The sequence below is a fragment of the Plectropomus leopardus genome, chromosome 9 (assembly GCF_008729295.1).
Source record: "Plectropomus leopardus isolate mb chromosome 9, YSFRI_Pleo_2.0, whole genome shotgun sequence".
In the NCBI taxonomy this organism is placed as follows: Eukaryota; Metazoa; Chordata; class Actinopteri; order Perciformes; family Serranidae; genus Plectropomus; species Plectropomus leopardus.
This window is the reverse complement of record NC_056471.1, coordinates 17,532,191-17,551,461: the sequence shown is the minus strand read 5'-3', so window position 1 is coordinate 17,551,461 and position 19,271 is coordinate 17,532,191. Positions and strand designations below refer to the sequence as shown.

The following is a 19,271-nucleotide window of genomic DNA, read 5'->3' as shown; positions in this document are numbered from 1 at the left end:
TTGAAAATTGGGACCATGTTTTCATTGGTGGATATGTAAAAAGTCTGACAGGCAGAGGAGATGGGTACAGGAAGTAATGTTCTCCTTCAAGTTTAATTTTCTTTTCCACACAGTAGCTACGCAAATGTAAACGGTATGTTTAGTGTCAGTATTTCATACTATGGTATTCTGTTTCACAGTATAACGCTATAACCCTAAGTCACACACATTGGTCACAAGTGATGATTCGGATGGCTTACTTGGCTTACTAAGTCTGTACATTGTTTTTTTTTTTTTTTGTTTTTTTTTTTGAGGAAAATCATGCATAGTTTATCTTTAATAATGATTAAAACTTGAAACGTTAATATTAACTGTTTGAAATTTTACCGCAGTTTATCATAAAATCAATAATCCCTTGCCCACATGTAAGAGCGGTTTAATGATAAGCAGAGACAGGAGCCACCTGACAGAACAGCTTGGTGTGTTGCTGTCAGCAGCTGAGAGTCCACTGCATGGCTAAGCTTTCTGTAATGTTTCTCAGGTTACAGAAAAAATAATAGTCTAATAAAAGAAGAGAGTAAAAAATAAAGATTGGCGGGCACAGCATTGGTTTCCTATTTGTGCTCACCCTATTATACAACCCAACAAATAAAAAGTAGGATTTAAAAACTGAATTGAGATATAGGCTTAACCAGAGCCAGCGGTTTCATGATATATTACTCTCCCATTAGAGGACACTGAGAATTAGCCTGCCCATCAGTCAAAGCAGTGACACAGTTCACCGCAAGGCATTCATCCACCATCGATCTGCCTTGGTTAAACTGATCAAAAACGCTGTAGCAACTAATGCTACCAACAGACTAATTGGTCAATCAATTTAATAGTCATATGGAAGACAGAGCAGGGGACGACGGCAGAGATGAGGGGTGGCAATTAGTGGGTGACTCACAGACACTGACTAAGACAGGTGGATAGAAAGAGGGAGAGAATTTGCACGCAGGGTAAATAAATAAAAGAGGCATCTAGAAGCAGTGCTCAAGGGATTATCTGATCACTACCAACAGTATCAAGTACTTGTTATCCTTGTGCGGCTTGACAAACATGCCCGCTTCTGTCTGGACTAATGAGCAAATGTCAACATATACATGGTGTTATATGACTATGTTGTTGTTGTTATAGTAAGTTCTGGTCTTTTTTACTCTGTGTGTGTGTGTGTGTGTGTGTGTGTGTGTGTGTGTGTGTGTGGGTGTGTGTGTGACTTTACGGAAATTATACTCAAGACAGCGCCCTTTACTGTGTTACTGTGTATCGTGTTTACTTTGCTGACAGTATTTGCTCAGTGCCAGGTCTCATCAGCATCATAGTGAAAATCACAGTGGAAAATGCACTTTCAGGCATCATTGCAGATCAGCATCATTCACTGGTGCACTCAATCATCTGTAACTTATCGCCCCATACTTTCAGGGGAGAGCACTCATTCACGCAGGCAAGACAATTTTATGCATTTCCATGAAAAAAATATCATCCCACTAAACCATTTTGAGACAGCTAACTTGCTTTAAAAATCATACTTCAACTATATTTTACCACCACACCATATCGAACCAGTGGTTTTAAAAAAAAAAAGAAAAAAAAGAAGTGTAGACAGATACTCACAACTTAAACTGGAATAAAATGTAGGGCTTTAAATTTCAAAAGGGGTTTAAAGATGGAGCAAGAGAAAAAAGTGAGGAAGGAGGGAGGAAGACAAATGAGGGATGGAGAGAGAGTGGATGAGAGAAGACACCCACAGTGACACGGAGAGATGAAAAACCTGCTGAGAGAGACATTTAGTCATCACCAAGAGGGAAGACAGTTGGCTCGATCCCAACCCCTTCTCAGTGCGAAAGATTTAGTTGTTGTTGCGCCTTCAGACCTCCTCATTATCATCTTTTCTATCACTCTGTCTTCCCAAAAGCAAGGGATGACAACCAGGGGGAGGGAAGGATGGAGAGAAAGAGTGAGACAACTGTGATTTACATGCCTCTTAGAAACTGCGATTGCATTTCATTATCATGTGCTATAGTTTATTGTGTTTGGCTGTCATACGAAAAAATGGAGCTGAGAAGGGATGAGCTAGCTGCTGAGCCATCAAAGCTGCTCTCTGTGTGGTGGCCCGCCAGCGCTGGTGGCTGTCTGCTCTCACAAACTTGGTAACCCAAACACATAACCACACGCTGACACAGGCCCAAAGAGATTCCAACTCTTACACTTCAAATAGCAGCGAAGCACCAAATCAGACACAAAAAGGGACGATTCACAGTTGGGCACACAGGCACACATTGGTATTAACAATCAAAGGCTGAGATTACAGCTAGAATAAATAGACATTTCCAACTGAATATAGATGAGTACTTGAAGCTCTGTTGGTGTGGCGTCTGAAAATGGTGTGGGCTGTGCATCAGCACCTGTGTGTATTTGTGTTTCTTTGAACAAGTGTGTATATCTGCACACAGCTAAGGCTAGATGAGAAAAAGTTAAAATGCATCCCGATGTTTGCCCCGAGACATTGATTTCCATTTGCCTGTCAGCGAAGCTTTTTTTCCTCGGCATGGCTGAATGGATTTACTGCATTGTTGCACCCCAGGATGAAACACATAACATGCCTCTAAGTCGCACAGGCATGTGGAACATAGGAACACAGGTGTGCATAGGAAAGCACAACCATTGGTGCATTCACCAGTGTTTATTTAAGTCACAACAGGGTTTAAAATTGCAGTTTATCCTTAACCGAACCAATTGTAAATTGGTGTTTTTTTTCATATATCATATCAATTAGGTTTGCACAAACAAGACTTTGACTTGGTGATTTTGTGCATTGCAATTAACCAAAAGTGCAAAAGTATATAAACATAGTATAAAATGAAATAAGAAAATTGCAATAGAATTGAAAAAAATATAAGAAGACATAAAAATATATCGCTTATTAAAGTGTGAAGTTGTTCAGCAAACCTCTTTAAATGTATGTAAAAGGCAACAAACTAAAGAATGTTACATTAGTTCAATGACCTCTTTTTCTTTTTCTCCTGTGCCTTTTGCACAGTTCCTCCACTTCTTCATCTCCCCTGACACCCCTCCCCTCATCCTTAGTTGAGCCTCTCAGGCAGAGTCTCTTTTTATGCTGCTTCATTACAAAGCAGCCGCTGGCAAGCTCCACCAAACAGACCTCTGCAAAAATGGTTTAAGGTTATAGGATTAAGGTCATGACTGGGGTTAGACAGTGCCAATCCCAGGGAAGGATGCCGGATTTGTATGAAGTCCAAAAGGAAGTTTTGTCTGGGAGGCTCAAGTCAGCACAGTTGTGAAGCACACGGAGTACAGTTCTACTCACTGAGAAGCTTGTGACAACACAAACCTGGTGATTTATTCGATCAGTTAATGGGTTTCAAATTCCTGACACATTATTGACAGTTTGCAGTGAGAAGAATTTTACCTGAACGCTGAGTTGGAAAAGCAGAATTATGACGGACAGAGCAGCAAGACAAGAAATGGGAATCAAGAGGAAAGGTGTGAAAGGACATGTAGAGGGGTCAGCAAAAAGACAAAAACAGGATGGAAGGTGACAAGCAAGAGACTGAGACGTAGGAGACAGACATTGCATAATCATAGACAACCAGGTGAAGCAAAGAAAGAAATAACAGATGACAAAAGTGAGACACACGCAAGAGGGAAAGACCAGGAGGCATGAGGGGGGATATGTTGCCAGAAGCTGCAGACTCTAAGGCAATTACATTTGCAAGACTTTTGTATTCAAGGACCATAAAGATCTGCCAAGGTATTAATTGCATGTTGTCAGCAAGCAGATGCTTTTCACAGTGACAATTGAAGTTCCTCTAACTCGCATAAGGACATTTTTTAAGATAGTTAAACTGCTCAGCCAAAATAATTATACTCTCAAGGTTTATTTTGACTCAGGCAAGAAATCAAATCATTGAAAGAACCTCGGGTGGCCCCACTCACAGTATGTGCTTTTGCATAATCTGTTTTTAAAATAAGTCTAAGAAGAAATGCAGGAGGCGTCCATCATGTTTGATTTGACCACTGATGTGATCTGCTGCGAGGAGGCGTAATTTGTTTTTAAAAGAAGAGAACCTACTCATTAGTATTTTTTGCATGCCCCTTAGCTGGTACAAACACACATATTACTTCACAGAGGTCAGAGTGTATGGTCAGCCACAGTGCAGTTCCCTTGAGCAAGTGTGTCTTGAAATAGCAATCATTTCAAATGCCCCCTTAAAGAATGACCTAGACCATGGAGCTGCACAGCATTGTAGCTGCTGTTCTTACAAGACTGAAAGCCCTGAGGACCACAGCGCAGTTCAAAGAAGTCTGTGAGAAAGCTTCCATTCAGGCTGAAGCAGCAGATATTAACATTCTTGATGTTATTCCAGGCCAGGTGAGGTGCAGAAAAGTACCTAAGAAGTTAAAGCCACTGTTCCGCATCGGTGACTGAAGACTATCAGCCACAGAGTCTGGAGGAGCGTTACCAAGGCGGCCTGTACTCCACCATTTTTGATGCTCATTTTCAGGAGCTCCAGAGGTTTTTTGAAGGGAAAGGGAACTTAGGTAAAATAAAAAAAAGCCAATTCACACCCCGACATATCTGTCAAAGTAGGAAGCTGGAGAGGAGCAAGCTATTAGGGTACTCATGGTTTCCTGTAAGTTCTCAGAATTTGAGGATAAGAAGCAGCAGCTGACTGGACTGAAGGTGTTTCGCTCTGCATACAAAAGCTCCCAGGAGAGCTCAGGTAGAGAGTGTTCAAAAAGCATAAGACTGGTTGTTTTTCCATCACAATCCAAATTGGTGAAAATAAACAATGTTCTTGTGTCAGCACGCTCTGTAGAAAGTTGCCAGCAGGTTGGGGAACTGTGGGTAGACAATGACATGGCAGAAGTCTGTTGTGCAGTATGTAAAATCTGAGTATACCCGAAACCTGATGGCTTATCTTCTGCTAAGAAGTGGCGAATTTACAGATCACAGCAACTTAAAAAGGTATGCTGTCTGGTTTTTGTTTGATGTCTAGTGTCCGCAAAAAATGTTGTTGCACACTGCTGACTCGCTGTTAGCTTGTTTACTGTATAATATGAATGCTGCTGTTCCTTTGAACATCCTGCTGAGCCTTGTTCGAAGTTTGAAACTTTGTATGAAAAAAACCCTGGATCGTGGAATATTTGTATGGAACAGCCAAATCTGATTCGACATATACATAATTCTGAGTCAGATACATATCTGTGATGGGCCAATATTGGCTGATAAAATTGGCTGACGTATATATCGGTCGGACTCTGGTCTCATGCAAAGGTAATGAAAATGCAACAATATTTAGTTTCAGGTGATGATGAATACTATATTACATTTCTGTCAAAATATCTTCCAGAATCCTACACACTGGATCTTTAAATATAAAACAATTTATAAAAATGCCATAAGCCTTTCTAGCCTATATTTGTATGTATTATTGTTAGTTTTTTTACTTGATTTGCAGTAATGATATGCATGGAGCTTCAGTAAATGTGTTATTCCACCCTACTTTACATTTTCATCGGGTCAGGGTAGGCGTAGTCCTTGAAACTATCGTGTTTATCTTCTGATTATGCCTGGCTCCTGACACAGTAAAAACAAAAAAACATGCAATGTATCACACAACAGGATACACTTTCAACCCCCTCCACCTGCTCTCTATTTCACATTCTCCCCCCTGAACATGTTGCGCCTCGAAATACCAGCTGGGTTTGTGTCTTAGATCAATAGAAATAAAGAAGCAGGTGGCTTTGGGGTCATTTCAGCAGGGAATGGAGTTCTCCTCAGGTTTAATGGTACATCCAGCCACCGGAAGGCAGATGGATTAATTCCCGCACACACAACAATACTGCTATAAAACACAACCCATTGTTTTCTCTATCTGAAAGGACAAAAGATGATGAGTTCCTGGTTTGATGGATTAAACAGATTTAGCAGGGTTTCTACTCAAATACAAAGCCGGCAGCATCTAAAACACCATCCTCTTGAGGCCACAGACCAGGAGTCCTCTGTGTTTAATGTTTTATTTTTATGACAAGGGTACATTTTATTTAAAGTTTCACATTTTAAATTATGTTTAACACATTCAAATTGCATGACACTGAGATATGACTTTTGTTTGTCACCCCCTCTCCCAGTATTTCACTTAAACATCCCCTCCTCCTGTCAAATTTCATCCACCTGTCCTAGCTCCTCCTCTGTCTCCTCCTCCGTCTCCTCCCTCCATTTCTCTGAGTCATTGAGGACATTCAGTGACTCATGCATTTCCCCCTCTGTCTCTCTTATCCCCCCTCTCCTCTGTGCATGTTTTGTGTGATGGAGTGACTGTTGTGATGAGGGTCCACTCAGCAGGCGTATAGGCTTGGCTCAGTTAATAATGGAACTAACGAGCATCAGTCCAAATGAGCTTTTAATGGGCTCTGTCTACCTGCGGCTACAAGAGAGGGATGGGGTGGAGGAGGAGGTGCTGGAGGGGGGCAGAGAGAAGGAGGAAGATGATAAAAGGAGAGATCAAGGTAGACAAGTACAATAAATAAAAAAGATCAGTGTGCAGTTTTTTTTATATACCGTAAAACCTCAAATATAAGCGTAGTCCCAATTACACGTCCAGTCCCTTTTACTAGCCTGGTGTAGCTACACATCTTGACAAATAAAAATCTGTCTAGAGGCCTGGTCTGGTTGCCATGAAATGCATTTATATAGAATTTCTTTGAATATATAAATCCGTGTTGTTAGCTACCTGCTGGACCTTAGTTGGCTGCTTAGATCATGCATACAGATATAAATCTTTAAACATTTGCCAATATGGACATGCTACACACATGGTTGGCTTGCTAAGGTTCTCTACAATTCAACCATTCAGTTTATTTTACTTAAACCATGAGCACCAAAGAAGATAGTAATCCCAGCATAGTAAACAAGAAAGTTGCAGAAAAGAGGTTTAAATAAGCGATTTGATTCTATTTCCCAACCTTTCGCAGTTTCATGTGAAAGGATTGAAAAACCTGTCCAATACAGATGCCTGTCCCAAATATAAGCCTGTTGAGTTCAGTGATTTAAGCAAATTGTAGCCAAGGCAATTAATTGAAGTTTTATGGTAATACATTTTCGTAACTACATTGCTCATATTGACAGTGAAACATTCGCATCAGATGTTGAGGTGAATGGTTTGGCCTGTAAAGCTCCATGCTTGAACGCCACCTCAGCCAAACTGTGTAAGTGGGACCCATTTTACAATCAAGCTGTTTGTGCTGTCTGCCAGTTAACGTTAGCATTACATGCTTTTTATGGAGTTAAATCTGCGAAGGTCAAAAGTATTTGAAGGCATGCCTATATAAAAAAAAAATTAATTTGTGAGGAGATAAATGTGATGTTTATGGCTTCTGGATCAACATCTCTTTTAATCAATTCACTGTAGCCTTGGACTGTGACTGTCTTTGTAATTTGGCCAAGGCTCTGCTGACTTCTAAACAATATCAGATGAGAATTTTAGTGGGATGAAAATCAATAATTCGAATTCTGTAAGAGCATGCCTAGTCAAAATGTAAGTGTCATTAAATCATGGAATGGCTGTGTTATCGTTTACAAAACATTGTGTAGTTTTCAAACTCTATTTTAGTGTCAGTGTCTCTATAAAGAAAAAAGTTTAGAGAGGCAACTTAAAGGAAAGATCAGTCATTATACTAAGGAGGCTTTCACATCAGGAACCCGGGCCCGGATCCAACTACGCTTGACCATAAAGTCCAGTTTGTCTGATTAGAGTGAACACTGCACTGTAGTCATCTTGAAAAGGTGGTCTCAAGGTTCATGTGTGCTGCCATACAGTTCGCATCACTTGTGAAAACCAATTGTACAAAACACTTTAGCATAAAGCAGAAGTCAACTCCTTGTATTTGGCATTCTTTTCTACCCTACAGTGATAACCAAATAAACAAATATTGTGAAGAAGATGCACAAGTGCACTGTAATAAGGGACAACATAACTAATGTGAAAGCTTAGTGACCAGGGAGTGGGGAGGGAGGGGTTAATCATACTCATGGTTTGCATCTAGTATGAAAAAGTCCTAAGCAGATAGCTTTATTAGTTTGGCATGAAAAGAAACTTTCAGAAACTTTTCATTAGGTTTTAAGTAACATTATGTCTGTTTGCAGCCAAGAGCAAGGACTGTGATGCATTAAGGATATTGTTGGACAGTAAATCAGTCATTGATCACAGAAAAAAAGCAGGTGTGGCCCTCCTAAGAGCTTAGGAGAGCAACTACAGACTCACACTTGATTTCTTAAATTTTAAATTTGTATGTATAGATAGTCAATTCTCCAAACAGCAGATGAGGTTGCATCAGTTATAGTTATTTGTTACATATTTGTTCCCTTTGCTCTCCAGCGCAAAGCCACTCCACTCAAAAGACTCACATCTTGCTCAGTTTAAAAAAAAAAAAAAAAGTATGTTACTTTATAAGCACCAACTCCAGCAGCCGATTTTTGACAGAAAATAGTCTGTGGTCATTTAACAGATCCTTTCTGGTTTGGGCCTGCTTCAAACTCATAGTACAACCGATGCCGAAGTGTAATTGTAGCAGGATGGAGCTGGAGATAAGAGGACGCTCTAACTTTTTGAAAAATCCACTCTGTGCTCCATCCTCACTCACTCTCCGCTCACACGCTCGGACATTTGCATGAGGCACATTTGTGTCATCGTATCTTTGCCTAATCTGATTGTCAGGCTATCATTCCTAAAGGAATACTTTACTGAATTTCAGATTGGTATCATTACACAGTGGGTAGGTGTAAAGTAACTGTTAAACTTCCCTCCATCTTACCAGCATTCAGATCTCCCTGCTCATTTCTCTGCTCAGATTTTCACAGCCTCCAGGGCTGTCACTCAAACCACAGATTGTACTTCCACCATTTTTATATGTATATATATATATATATATGTTACATATATATAGAAGTGGTTGAGAGAGAGACCAGCCCTTCTCTCTCTCTCTCTCAAACTCTGATCAAACTGTGAAATTAGGCAGCGCTGATCGAATATAAACCAAGATGGGGCATTGGCGGCTCATTGGATAGCAGGCGCCCTACGTAAAGAGGCTGAGTCCTCACCGCAGTGGTCGCGGGTTCGATTCCAGCCTCAGCCCTTTGCTGCATGTCGTCCTCTCTCTCTCTCTCTCTCCCTCAACTAAAGGTGAAAAAAGCCCCAAAAATATCTTTAAAAAAACGTGTGTGTGTATGTATATATATATATATAGAGAGAGAGAGAGAGAGAGAGATTATGTGACTTCACTGCATGTCTGCCCCCTAAAATGTTTTCAGTAACACATTCAAATGTACCATTATGTAATATTTTTCACTATTTTCTCTGATCATTTCAAAAGTATTTGTGTCTTTCTACTGCATAGACGGCCTTTATTTTATCAGGAGATTGTCCTTCCAGCAGTGAAATACTTCTTTAACCTTACTATTAAATAGGCAGTGGCTTTTGAGAAGGTGAAGATATTCAAAAAAGTTTCAGTTTATGTTCACTACTTTAGGAAATTGCTAAAGTGTCATCCTTTAACTTCACTCTCTACACTGCAGTACTTTCACTACTTCTGTCCTTAAGTGATTACCTGTAATTCCTAAAATGTGTTTGAAAAATCCCCAGAGAAGACTGTGACCATATAACATCCATTAAGGGTTTATAGAGCGGTTAAGCACCAGGTGTAAGCAGTGTAAAAATAATAGATCCCTCCATGTACAGTAGGTCTAATCATGGGAAATCTTACCATTAATGAAATTGTTTTTCCACTTAAGTGCTCTTGACTTTGAAATAATCTTTTACTGATGTAATCACTGATGATGCATTGCACGTGTGACCAAATTAACACGTGGATTGACAAAAGATCATGATCAATCAGAGAGATGGGAGGATGCAAATGTTAGGCAGTGGTGATTGATGAGTTGTCTGTGTGGCTGACAGAGTAGCAGACATGCCTGGAACTGTAAATAGGCACTTGATTGATATCACTCCATTGTGCAGTCTGGGGTTAGGGTTGAATATCTTCAGGATGCTGTGGCATCATTACTCATAGCTGTGTGGGCGCAGCTGTCTCCACAGGTGCCGCACCAATTGATGTAAGGGTCCAGGGTTTCCGTTTTGAAGTGTTTTTCAAAGAGGAGTCACATTAAAGTACATCTTGATGTTGTGACTGCTGATGTGTGTGTTTAAACATCTTGAAGCATTTTCATCTTTTAAGGCCTTGCCTAAAAGAAGTAAATAAAAGATCACTCTAGCAAACGCCGTCTCACACTATCTGATTTTTCTGACAGACTTTAACCAACTGTGTTTTTGTTTCTTCACAGAGTGCCGTGATGTGTTGTTGCCCATGATGCTGCGGGAGCTGAGCGGGGCGCTGGCCAGTATGGCTGATGGGCCTCATGATGAGAGGAGGAATAGTCTGGAGCTACTGAACAACATTCTCGAGGTCCTCAGCAGGGATAATGTGGTGAGACAAACAGCCATTTTAGAGTAAAGAACTCATAATGCCAATGCTCACACTGGACATTTAACTGTATTCTGGGTATATTAGGTAATAAGACAGCAAATACATCCAGTATGCACTGAGAACATATGGAGATCTGAATGCTTTGTCAACATTTCGACATGGTTAGGCTAAATGGAAGTTACAAATGGTTACTTTTATAAAAATAGATTGTGTCTTATCTGCTAAAACTGTCACTACATTCTTATAGTGGTACATGAGACAAGATTGACAGGTGTGTTAGGGACTATTCGGCTCTGATTGATTGTTTTTCAACAGCTATGATAGATTCTTGTAAATGCCATAAAAACACTATGAGGAGGAGACACATGGTTTTTTTTCAGACTGTCTGTCTCATGTACTTCTTCCAGAACATAGTGAAAGTTTCAGCAAATATGACAAAATTGTATTTTTTTTAAAAAGTTACAAACTTTAGCTTTACGTGTCGGGGCAACATAAAAATGTTTTTGACAAATTTGTCCATACTGTTATGTATGTCATAGACTGTATAAAGACGTAGCCACCGTGACGTCACCCATTGGTTTCTGGACTCCCAGTTTAATACCTTGAGTTTGGTAATTTGGCTGCTGCAATCTTGGATATTTTAAGCCTGAAGTGAGTGTTTCGATGAGAGTGTGGAGTCGTGGAAGAGCGAGGGGTGGATCTGACTCACAGACTGTGGCGACGCCTTGCAGACAGCCTGTCAATCAGAGCAGCCCCGCAATTTATTAGGGGTAACTTTGAGCCCAAATACAATAACTGAAATGTTGTCTTGACAGGGGAATTAAGCTTTAGAGACCAAAACCGTGTTTTGTGCTTGACTGTAAACATGCTAATTTTTGCCAGCATCAAGTGGCCATTAGAAAATCTACAGTTTTTCTGTGCTGGCTGCATTTGTTGGCCCAGAGTTTGCGACTTGTTGTCTTGAGCATGACAAATTGCCTTTCACAGCCTCTATTTGAGGAAAAATCTTATTTGTTTTTCTCTCTACATTGTAATCTCATTTGTTGTATTTCTGCAACTTCTTTCATCTTTAGGTTTTTTATGTAGTTTGACCAGTATGCAATCAATAATCCCGATCATCTGTAGCTTAGCGCAGTAACTGTATGGCTCTACAGATGCAGTTCCTACACATGCAATCAGGCACTCAGGTGCCATGAGCAAGCAGCAGCAACATCAGTCTGAACATTATGGAGACACAATCTGCATATATGAAAACATAAACAGATCTAGTAAAAATAAAATCGCCAGATAAAGAGTTAATAAACACTGTCTTTACCGCAGAAGCAGAAGGATCAGCAGGAACATGACTGACTGAATTGTCAAGCATTATTTGCTCTGAAACAATACAATACACCTTCTTACCAGACATTATCATTGGAAAAAAGAAAGACTAAAAATGTTGCAGCCCATGAATTACAAAATGCTTCCTTTTTCAGCATCATTGGATGAATTTGAACTACCCCTGAGCTCTGTGCCACCCCAATGGAACGTGTCTCCTAAAGAGTAAAATAAATAGCCTTAAGCTGTTTCGTCTTCAGTCCTCCAGTCAAGCAATGGACCAAGCCTTGACCAATTAGACTCTAATTGATTTTGTTTCACGCGTGTTGCGGCGTGTTAGTCTGTTGAAACAAAATCCCGTTAGCTCCTGAACTAAACACATTTAACACACACACACATATACAAGATATATCACCGGTATCCAGCTGAGGACTTTTTAATTGCTCCTGCAAGTTGTTGACAACCTGCTGAGGTTTTGAAGTGAAGGTGTGGCTTTTTATTTTCCAACATAATTTTTTTGGATATCACTAATGAAGCATGAGCCAAGAGAGGAGAGTCAGCGAGAGGAGAGCGAGAAGAGTAATGAATGGAGTGGAGTGAATATGATGAGATGAATTTGCGTCGGTTGAGGTGTTAAAGGGACATGTACAGGTACAAATACAATCATGTGCAGACTGCATTGCCAGTGATGCAGTCTCTTTCAGGTTTCATATCAAAATTACATGAGGGCAAAAGAGTCAGACTTTATTACATTAAAGTAATCTATGTGAACACACACTCTTGTTTCACCTTGCTATCTAAACATAAAGATAGTCTCAGAGTGAGCGCTGGCTCTGATATTAAATTCTGAATGTCCTGATTCAAGTACACACACAAATGCAGTCAAATGAAACACACACACACACGCACACACACACACACACACGTATCTACATAATATTTGTGTTGCTGGACTGCACATAGTATAGTGTAAGAAGAACCTTGACCACAACATCTCTGTTCTTTTTGTTGCACATTCTTTTTGTAAAACCCAGACACAGTTGTTCACCAATGAAAAGCCCCCCTCTCTCTCACACACACGCACACACGTTTCATTTGTTCAAAAATTGTCAAGGGAAAAATGAACAAGAGCAGTAAAGGCCAGAGAAATGAAAACCGCTCATGGCCATGCAGGGAGGATGAGAAATGGTGAATGGAGGAGCAAGACAAGAGAGTTAACAGCCAAACAGACGGAGGTTAAAGTGTTTATTTCATAGACAATAAGGTGAAGGGACTTTACAAGAAACCAATGCAAGGAGCTGGAAGATTACTGTCTGAAATTGCAACAGGGGAGCGTGAAAACAAATGGAAAAAAAACAACAGAGGGAGAGGAGGTGATGGCAGACAGTCTCACCTCTTCGCCCTCCACCTCTTATTTTCCTCTCTTTTGTTTTTCACCCATCTCTTCATCTCTCTCTTCGTCGCACCGGGTGGTACCTGATTAACTTGTCACGCCACAGATGTCTCTAAACTGAAGAGAGAAATGCAGAAAGAGACACAGAGATGGAAGAGAAGACAGATGCTCATATCTGTGGGAGAGTTTGTGTTGAATTTATAAGTAACTAGTGTGTGTGTGTGTGTGTGTGTGTGTGTGTGTGTGTGTGAGTGTGTGTGTGTGTGAGTGAGATAAAAAGAGGAGGCTAACAGAAAGAGACAGAAAGACATGGCTCGCCAAGGCTCTCTTGCCTTTTTTCTTTCCCCTATCCCCAAAACAATGTTTTCAGTTTTTCTTTTTCATATCATGTTGCCAGTAGAGATGATAAACCAGACTGGCTACCGTTCGGAATAAATGAACAGAATATCGACTTTCCGCATGTTTGTGTTGTGCAGGAGAGAGAGAGAGAGAAAGCATTGTGCCTCAACTCTCGTCTGCCTGCGTTGAGACTGTCTGAGAAACTCTTTCCAGGAGACCAAAATACCTACAGTGAGGCGAAAAGATTTAAGCTTATTTAGGATCAACAGCTGTGCCTCAACCTAACTGTGTTTGAGTGTGTAGGTGTGTGTACGTGTGTTTAAGGTAGTCTGAGACAGAAATTGTATGCAAGATGACACACGTTCATCTTTTCTGTGCCCTGTGGCTCTTAGTCAGTGCATTTAATGTGGTTTAATCTTTGCTACCTGATTCTCATCCTGCCCTTCAAATCTTCTGCCATCAGCCCAGCACACACATGCACACAGAGCCGTACACATGCATGCACACAGTCACACAGACACAGAGAGAAACAGAGAAAGAGAGAGGAGAGTTTTTTTTTCCTACTTCTGTTAATTTTGGACCTTTACTCTTTGCGTTATGTTTTGCTGATTAGCTCATACAAGGACATGCACGCTTGAAGTACACACACACACACACACACACACACACACACACACACTCACACATACAAAATTGGGTCATATTATGCTAACAAGGTTGTGCGCGCACACACACACACACACAGATGCACCTCGCAGCATTATTGCTCAGGTGTATTTGAATGCAGCAGATGCTTCACTAGTGAGTTACTACCCCCAGGCAAAGCTGAGTCAGCTTCCATTGACAGATTCACTGTAGCATTGTGTGTGTGTGTCTGTTTGTGTCCACATGGAGTCATGCCTCTGTAAAGGTGCATAAAGGAGCATGCTTACTTTTGTGACAGGGATTTGAGTCACTTTTTGTCATCAGTCCAACCTACTTTTTCCTAACTCCCAGTCTTTTTAGGTCATCAAACAGTGTAATTTTGCCTTATCAGTGGCTTTTCCCTCATCAGGTCCCTGCATATTCAATGTTAAATTAATACGAATCGGGACTGATAAAAAGCTTCAAGTTCAGCAGGGATGTAAATCTAAAAAATATTGATGCTGTGATATTAAGTAACATCTGCAATTTGGTTATCATAATATTACAATTATTATGGTTAAGTGATAACATTTTCTGAGCTTACACTATTTTAGTGTTCTAGTTAAAAAAAAAAAAAAGTAAGAGCATATCATTCAAAAAAGATTTTGTTTCCTAAAGCACCATAGACTGTATATAAAGATGGACATCAAGACAGCTCCCCCAATGTGAAGTCATTCAATCTCATTCGCCCCCTGGTGTCTGACTGCAGTACAGGTCTTAAGGCCCGCCCCTCCGTGTTAGTGCATGGACATAGGCCAAACTAAAAACTCAAAGTACCCGCTTAATACATTTTTCCCAAAGATGTTTTCTGTCACTGGAGGTACTTCACCATGATGTTTGTTCAAGTGTTTGTTTTCATGATATGTTCGGTTTTATTAATTTATTAAATTATAAAAAAAGGGGTCTTTTCTGTCATGATGGACAGCCGTGACAGCCAATCTATGCACTCGCATTCAGTTGACCTGCTCACAATTGGTCGGACGGGTGTTTTGGCAGGAACTCTCCCACCGCGGATATCACTGTTGCACAAATGCGGGCTCTCAATGATATCACCCTCGCAAGATGGCAGCGCTCGTATCCATGTTATTTTAACCTCACTTCAGCATAGTGGGGGTAAGTTGGGGCGTGTTGTCCATCTCTATGTACAGTCTATGTAAAGCAGCAATAGTGGGGATCATCATTTTGAGTATTGCCACTGCTAACTTTTTCTGAATTGTCAACTCGTTACACTCCGTTTCCATCTTCAATCGGACAATACGACCACTCTAACTAATTTCTGTAGGGGAGGAAGATTTTATTTTATCTAACTAATCACCAGAGACAAACATACTGTGTGAATGTGACGTTATTTTAAGTGTACACTGATGCTTACCCATGCAAACACACCTGTTTTGTGGGGGTTGTAAGAGTGGAGCAGAATGAAGTAGAAACAAACTACAATGTCAGGCGGTACCAAGACGGCATGCTGATTTCAAACAGCCTTAATAGCAGCCTCTGTATTGTTCATAGCGCTTGCCATTTTTGTTTTTATTCCTCATTGCTTCCAGTCCCGCCTGTGACGCTGATTGGCTAATTATGTCCCACCACGGTGCTCATTAATAGTTTTTTATTTTAGTCAAGAAACCACTGTTTCATGTCACAATGTCAGATGAATCGGTCAACTCGAACTCAGTGGAGTGGACCCACAGGATTATTTATTTATTTTTATTCTATTGTAGTGTTCTTCGTTGCGGAACAGAAAATGTACCTGTATACTCAGAAAATTTCCCTGGGTACTGTCGTTGTCATGTAGATCTTTCCCAATTCATTGTCTAAAAAGCAGCCCCAGACTTATACTTGATATCACAAAGTTTCAGAACTCTAGTTTTTGTATGTGGGAGAGAGTTGTTTATGTTTAGGAATATTTTTGGACTGTCTTAGACCATAGGAATAACATCTATGAAATTTGAAAATGTGTGGAGTTTCCCTTTAATCTGTAACTGTTCTCTAGGACTGTACCTGACTCAGGATGAGTCGAATCTGTTGAATCGAATTCGGCAGTTTAATACAAATATTTGATGAATGTTTAGGTTTTAATTCTGAATGGGCTCCATTAAATATTCAGTTTGACAGTTGCATTCACTTCATATAATAAACAAGCTGATGGTGCAAGTGATGGATCGCAAATGCGCAACAACATTTTTGTCTGACTGATGGTTCTCTGACTTTCAAGGGGCAGCCCTACTGTTCTCTATCTTAAAGAGAATTTGTTGTCAAAGCCTGTTGCTTATATGATTTGGACATTGCAAAAGTTGTTAATATTATCCACAGTTTGTATTTTACTTTTGCTTTCAGTAGATGAAAAATGCATCACTTTCCGTGTGAAAGCTCCAGACAGCAGGTCCAACCAAACTCCATGTGCCAATCTTAATATCTAACAACACTTGCCGTGCAGTTGATAAATAATTGTGATTTTTTTTAACTAGGAAACAGTAACTTGCCTTGGGACTGGACTGGGCAAAGACTGTTAGATACATCTAATCCTGCTTGTTTGCCTCTGGGCAGATGGAGGAAAAGAAAGATGACAGAGAAGTGGCTTCAAAGCAAGGGGAAAGATAGGAATAGGAAAGCAGGTCTGCACCAAAAAAAAAAAAAAATCCACATCCACGTGCCTTTGAGGTTCAAATGTCCACACTGAGGATGATTAACTGAATTTTCTGGTGAGACTCAATTTCTGAAAAGTGAGCAGACTTTAAATTTCAGATTCAGTAAAACTTGATTCTCTTTCTTGTTTCATTTGATCTGCCAATCATCCATTCAAAGCCTGAGCGAAGCTTTGGACTGTGTGCAAACGTAGTTGTTTTCGCAGCAAGGAGAGTTCATGAGAGGGGAAAACAGCTGCACAAACAAAAGCTGACGAGTCTCAGAAGTTTTGTAGAGAAAAAAAAGTTCTAGGATGTTTCTTGGAGCAACGCCAAAGTTATACCTAAGTGGACGCCACTTCAACAAGATTCAATCCTGTTCTGCAACTAAGTCTGTTTTTGTGTGTTGACACCTGAGGGAATCTGTTTCTTTGTCTAATTTCCCTCTCCATCTCTCTTTGACATCCTCTAACACTTTCTCTCTTCTCTTTCTTTTTTTTATTTCAGGGAAAGACATTTCAACATATCCAGGACATCGTGGTTTCTCTTCTGAGGATCATCAACCAGACGGTCATCACGATGGGTCGAGAGCATGCCCTTATTGTAAGTACACACAGTTTTGTATGAGTGCTAGAGTGTGATTTTGAAATTCTTGACTGATACAGATGTTTAAAACAAGAATTTGGCTGACAGATCCCCTTTTGGTTGCAGGGAAACAGAGAAATCTTTATTTATTCATTCAAAAGTCATTCAGCCCTTCATTACACTATCTTTGATTGAGCACAAATTTAATGTAACCTTTCACATGAAAACATTTTGTTTGAATCAAAATAACCTTTAAAAATATTCCTATTTGAATATCTATTTTATATAGCTGTCGCTGTAAAAACATATTTAAATATTTAAATTGTATTTATTCAAGTTTCTCACAAAAAAAAATAGATTTTATTTAACACATCATGAGAATGTTGTAATTTACCTTCATTACTCATTTATACTGAATAGAGCCGGAATTCGTCATAATAAAAATCAGTGTAACCTCTGTTAGCCACTGGCTGCTAACAGATTGCATTAAATAGCTCTCCTCCTGCTGATGTCAACATGCATTTGTTTGACACAATGTAGCGTTGTCATGGAAACAATAAGGTAGGTTCCATGATGTGTCAATTGTGACCTTAAGGCGTCATCACAAAGGTGTCCTAGGGAGGATTTCTGTTTGTCCAAAAAATGTCTGCTATTGTCCCCAGGACGAATGGATGCCTTTAGTCTTGAGCTCTGCTTTTTATCCTGTGCAAAATTAATGCCACATAACAAAAAAAACGACCATTGCATCAATGACTGTTATCTTAATAGCAGATAGGCAGACTGCAGTCAACTATTCGTATATCTGCTGATGCCGATGTTACGCGTATGGCATTCCTAATAAGTGCCATATACTGTATGTCTGACTCGCCATGAGTCAAGCATCACAAAATCTTCTTGCATGTCTTTTTCTCACTCTGCCCTTAAGGTTGATTCATTAAAAAGCCGAGCCTCCCCATCCACTCGTGTCTGCTTTGCAATTTCACTCTGACACACAAAATACTTCAACACCAGCATGTTTTGTTTAAAATACACACTTTTATTGTACATACAAGAGAAAAATCAGGAAGAGAGGGGCATCGTGGAGCTCACACACTGTTATGGTTAATTAGTACGTGTGGTGTCGTCCAGGGTTCTAATTGGCAGCAACTTGTCAGCCAGAAGCAGCTGAAGGGGGTCCTTGTGAGATTAGTGGTTAACCTCTGAGCTGCTGTGAACTAAGCGTTGTGCAAATGGTGTGTGTTTATGTGTGTGCAAATGAAGGGTGAGAGTGTCTGTTTGCAACAGGGATAGACTCAATTTGAATTTTTAAGACATGTCTGCCAATATTTGTTCGTTAAGAGATACTCTGTTCATCTACTAATTGTTTACAAAGACTTTGTTTATTGGTTAATGTTTTTCTTTTAAATGGGATACCTTGACTTGATAAAATATGCAGATTTTTTTTGTACATTTCAAAAACATGGGTTGCGTATGTTTTGAACATTGATTTTTGTTGCTCTTTTGTAGTTTAAGTTAGCATTGTCAGTGTGGCCTGAGTGCCTCTGAAGAATTTTATAGATGTGGAAATGATAACCATACTTAATGTGAGCAAGGTGATGTTTGTTATTGGTGAATCTCAAAAAGATTGAACATGTTGTGGGTTTTCGCTTTAATATACTAGATACTTACTGTATGTGCTCACTGTGAAACTGCAGTCACAGTTGGTGGGTGATGAAACTGATATTGTTGGGCACTCCATATGTTGCACAACAACAGAGCATTCCTCTGCACAATTTGTGCAATGTGAACTCAAGAAAAACTCCAGG

The 19,271-nt window shown here is 40.0% G+C and overlaps 1 protein-coding gene across 1 annotated transcript in view; it reads left to right on the top strand.

The window, feature by feature from the left end:
- The window catches only part of LOC121948484 (dedicator of cytokinesis protein 2-like), a 137,369-nt gene that overhangs the window by 47,875 nt on the left and 70,223 nt on the right, over positions 1–19,271 (top strand). The window contains exons 26-27 of the mRNA XM_042493882.1: positions 10,385–10,527; positions 17,389–17,484. Coding sequence (XP_042349816.1) covers positions 10,385–10,527; positions 17,389–17,484 — 239 coding nt within the window. The remainder of the gene's footprint in view (positions 1–10,384; positions 10,528–17,388; positions 17,485–19,271) is intronic.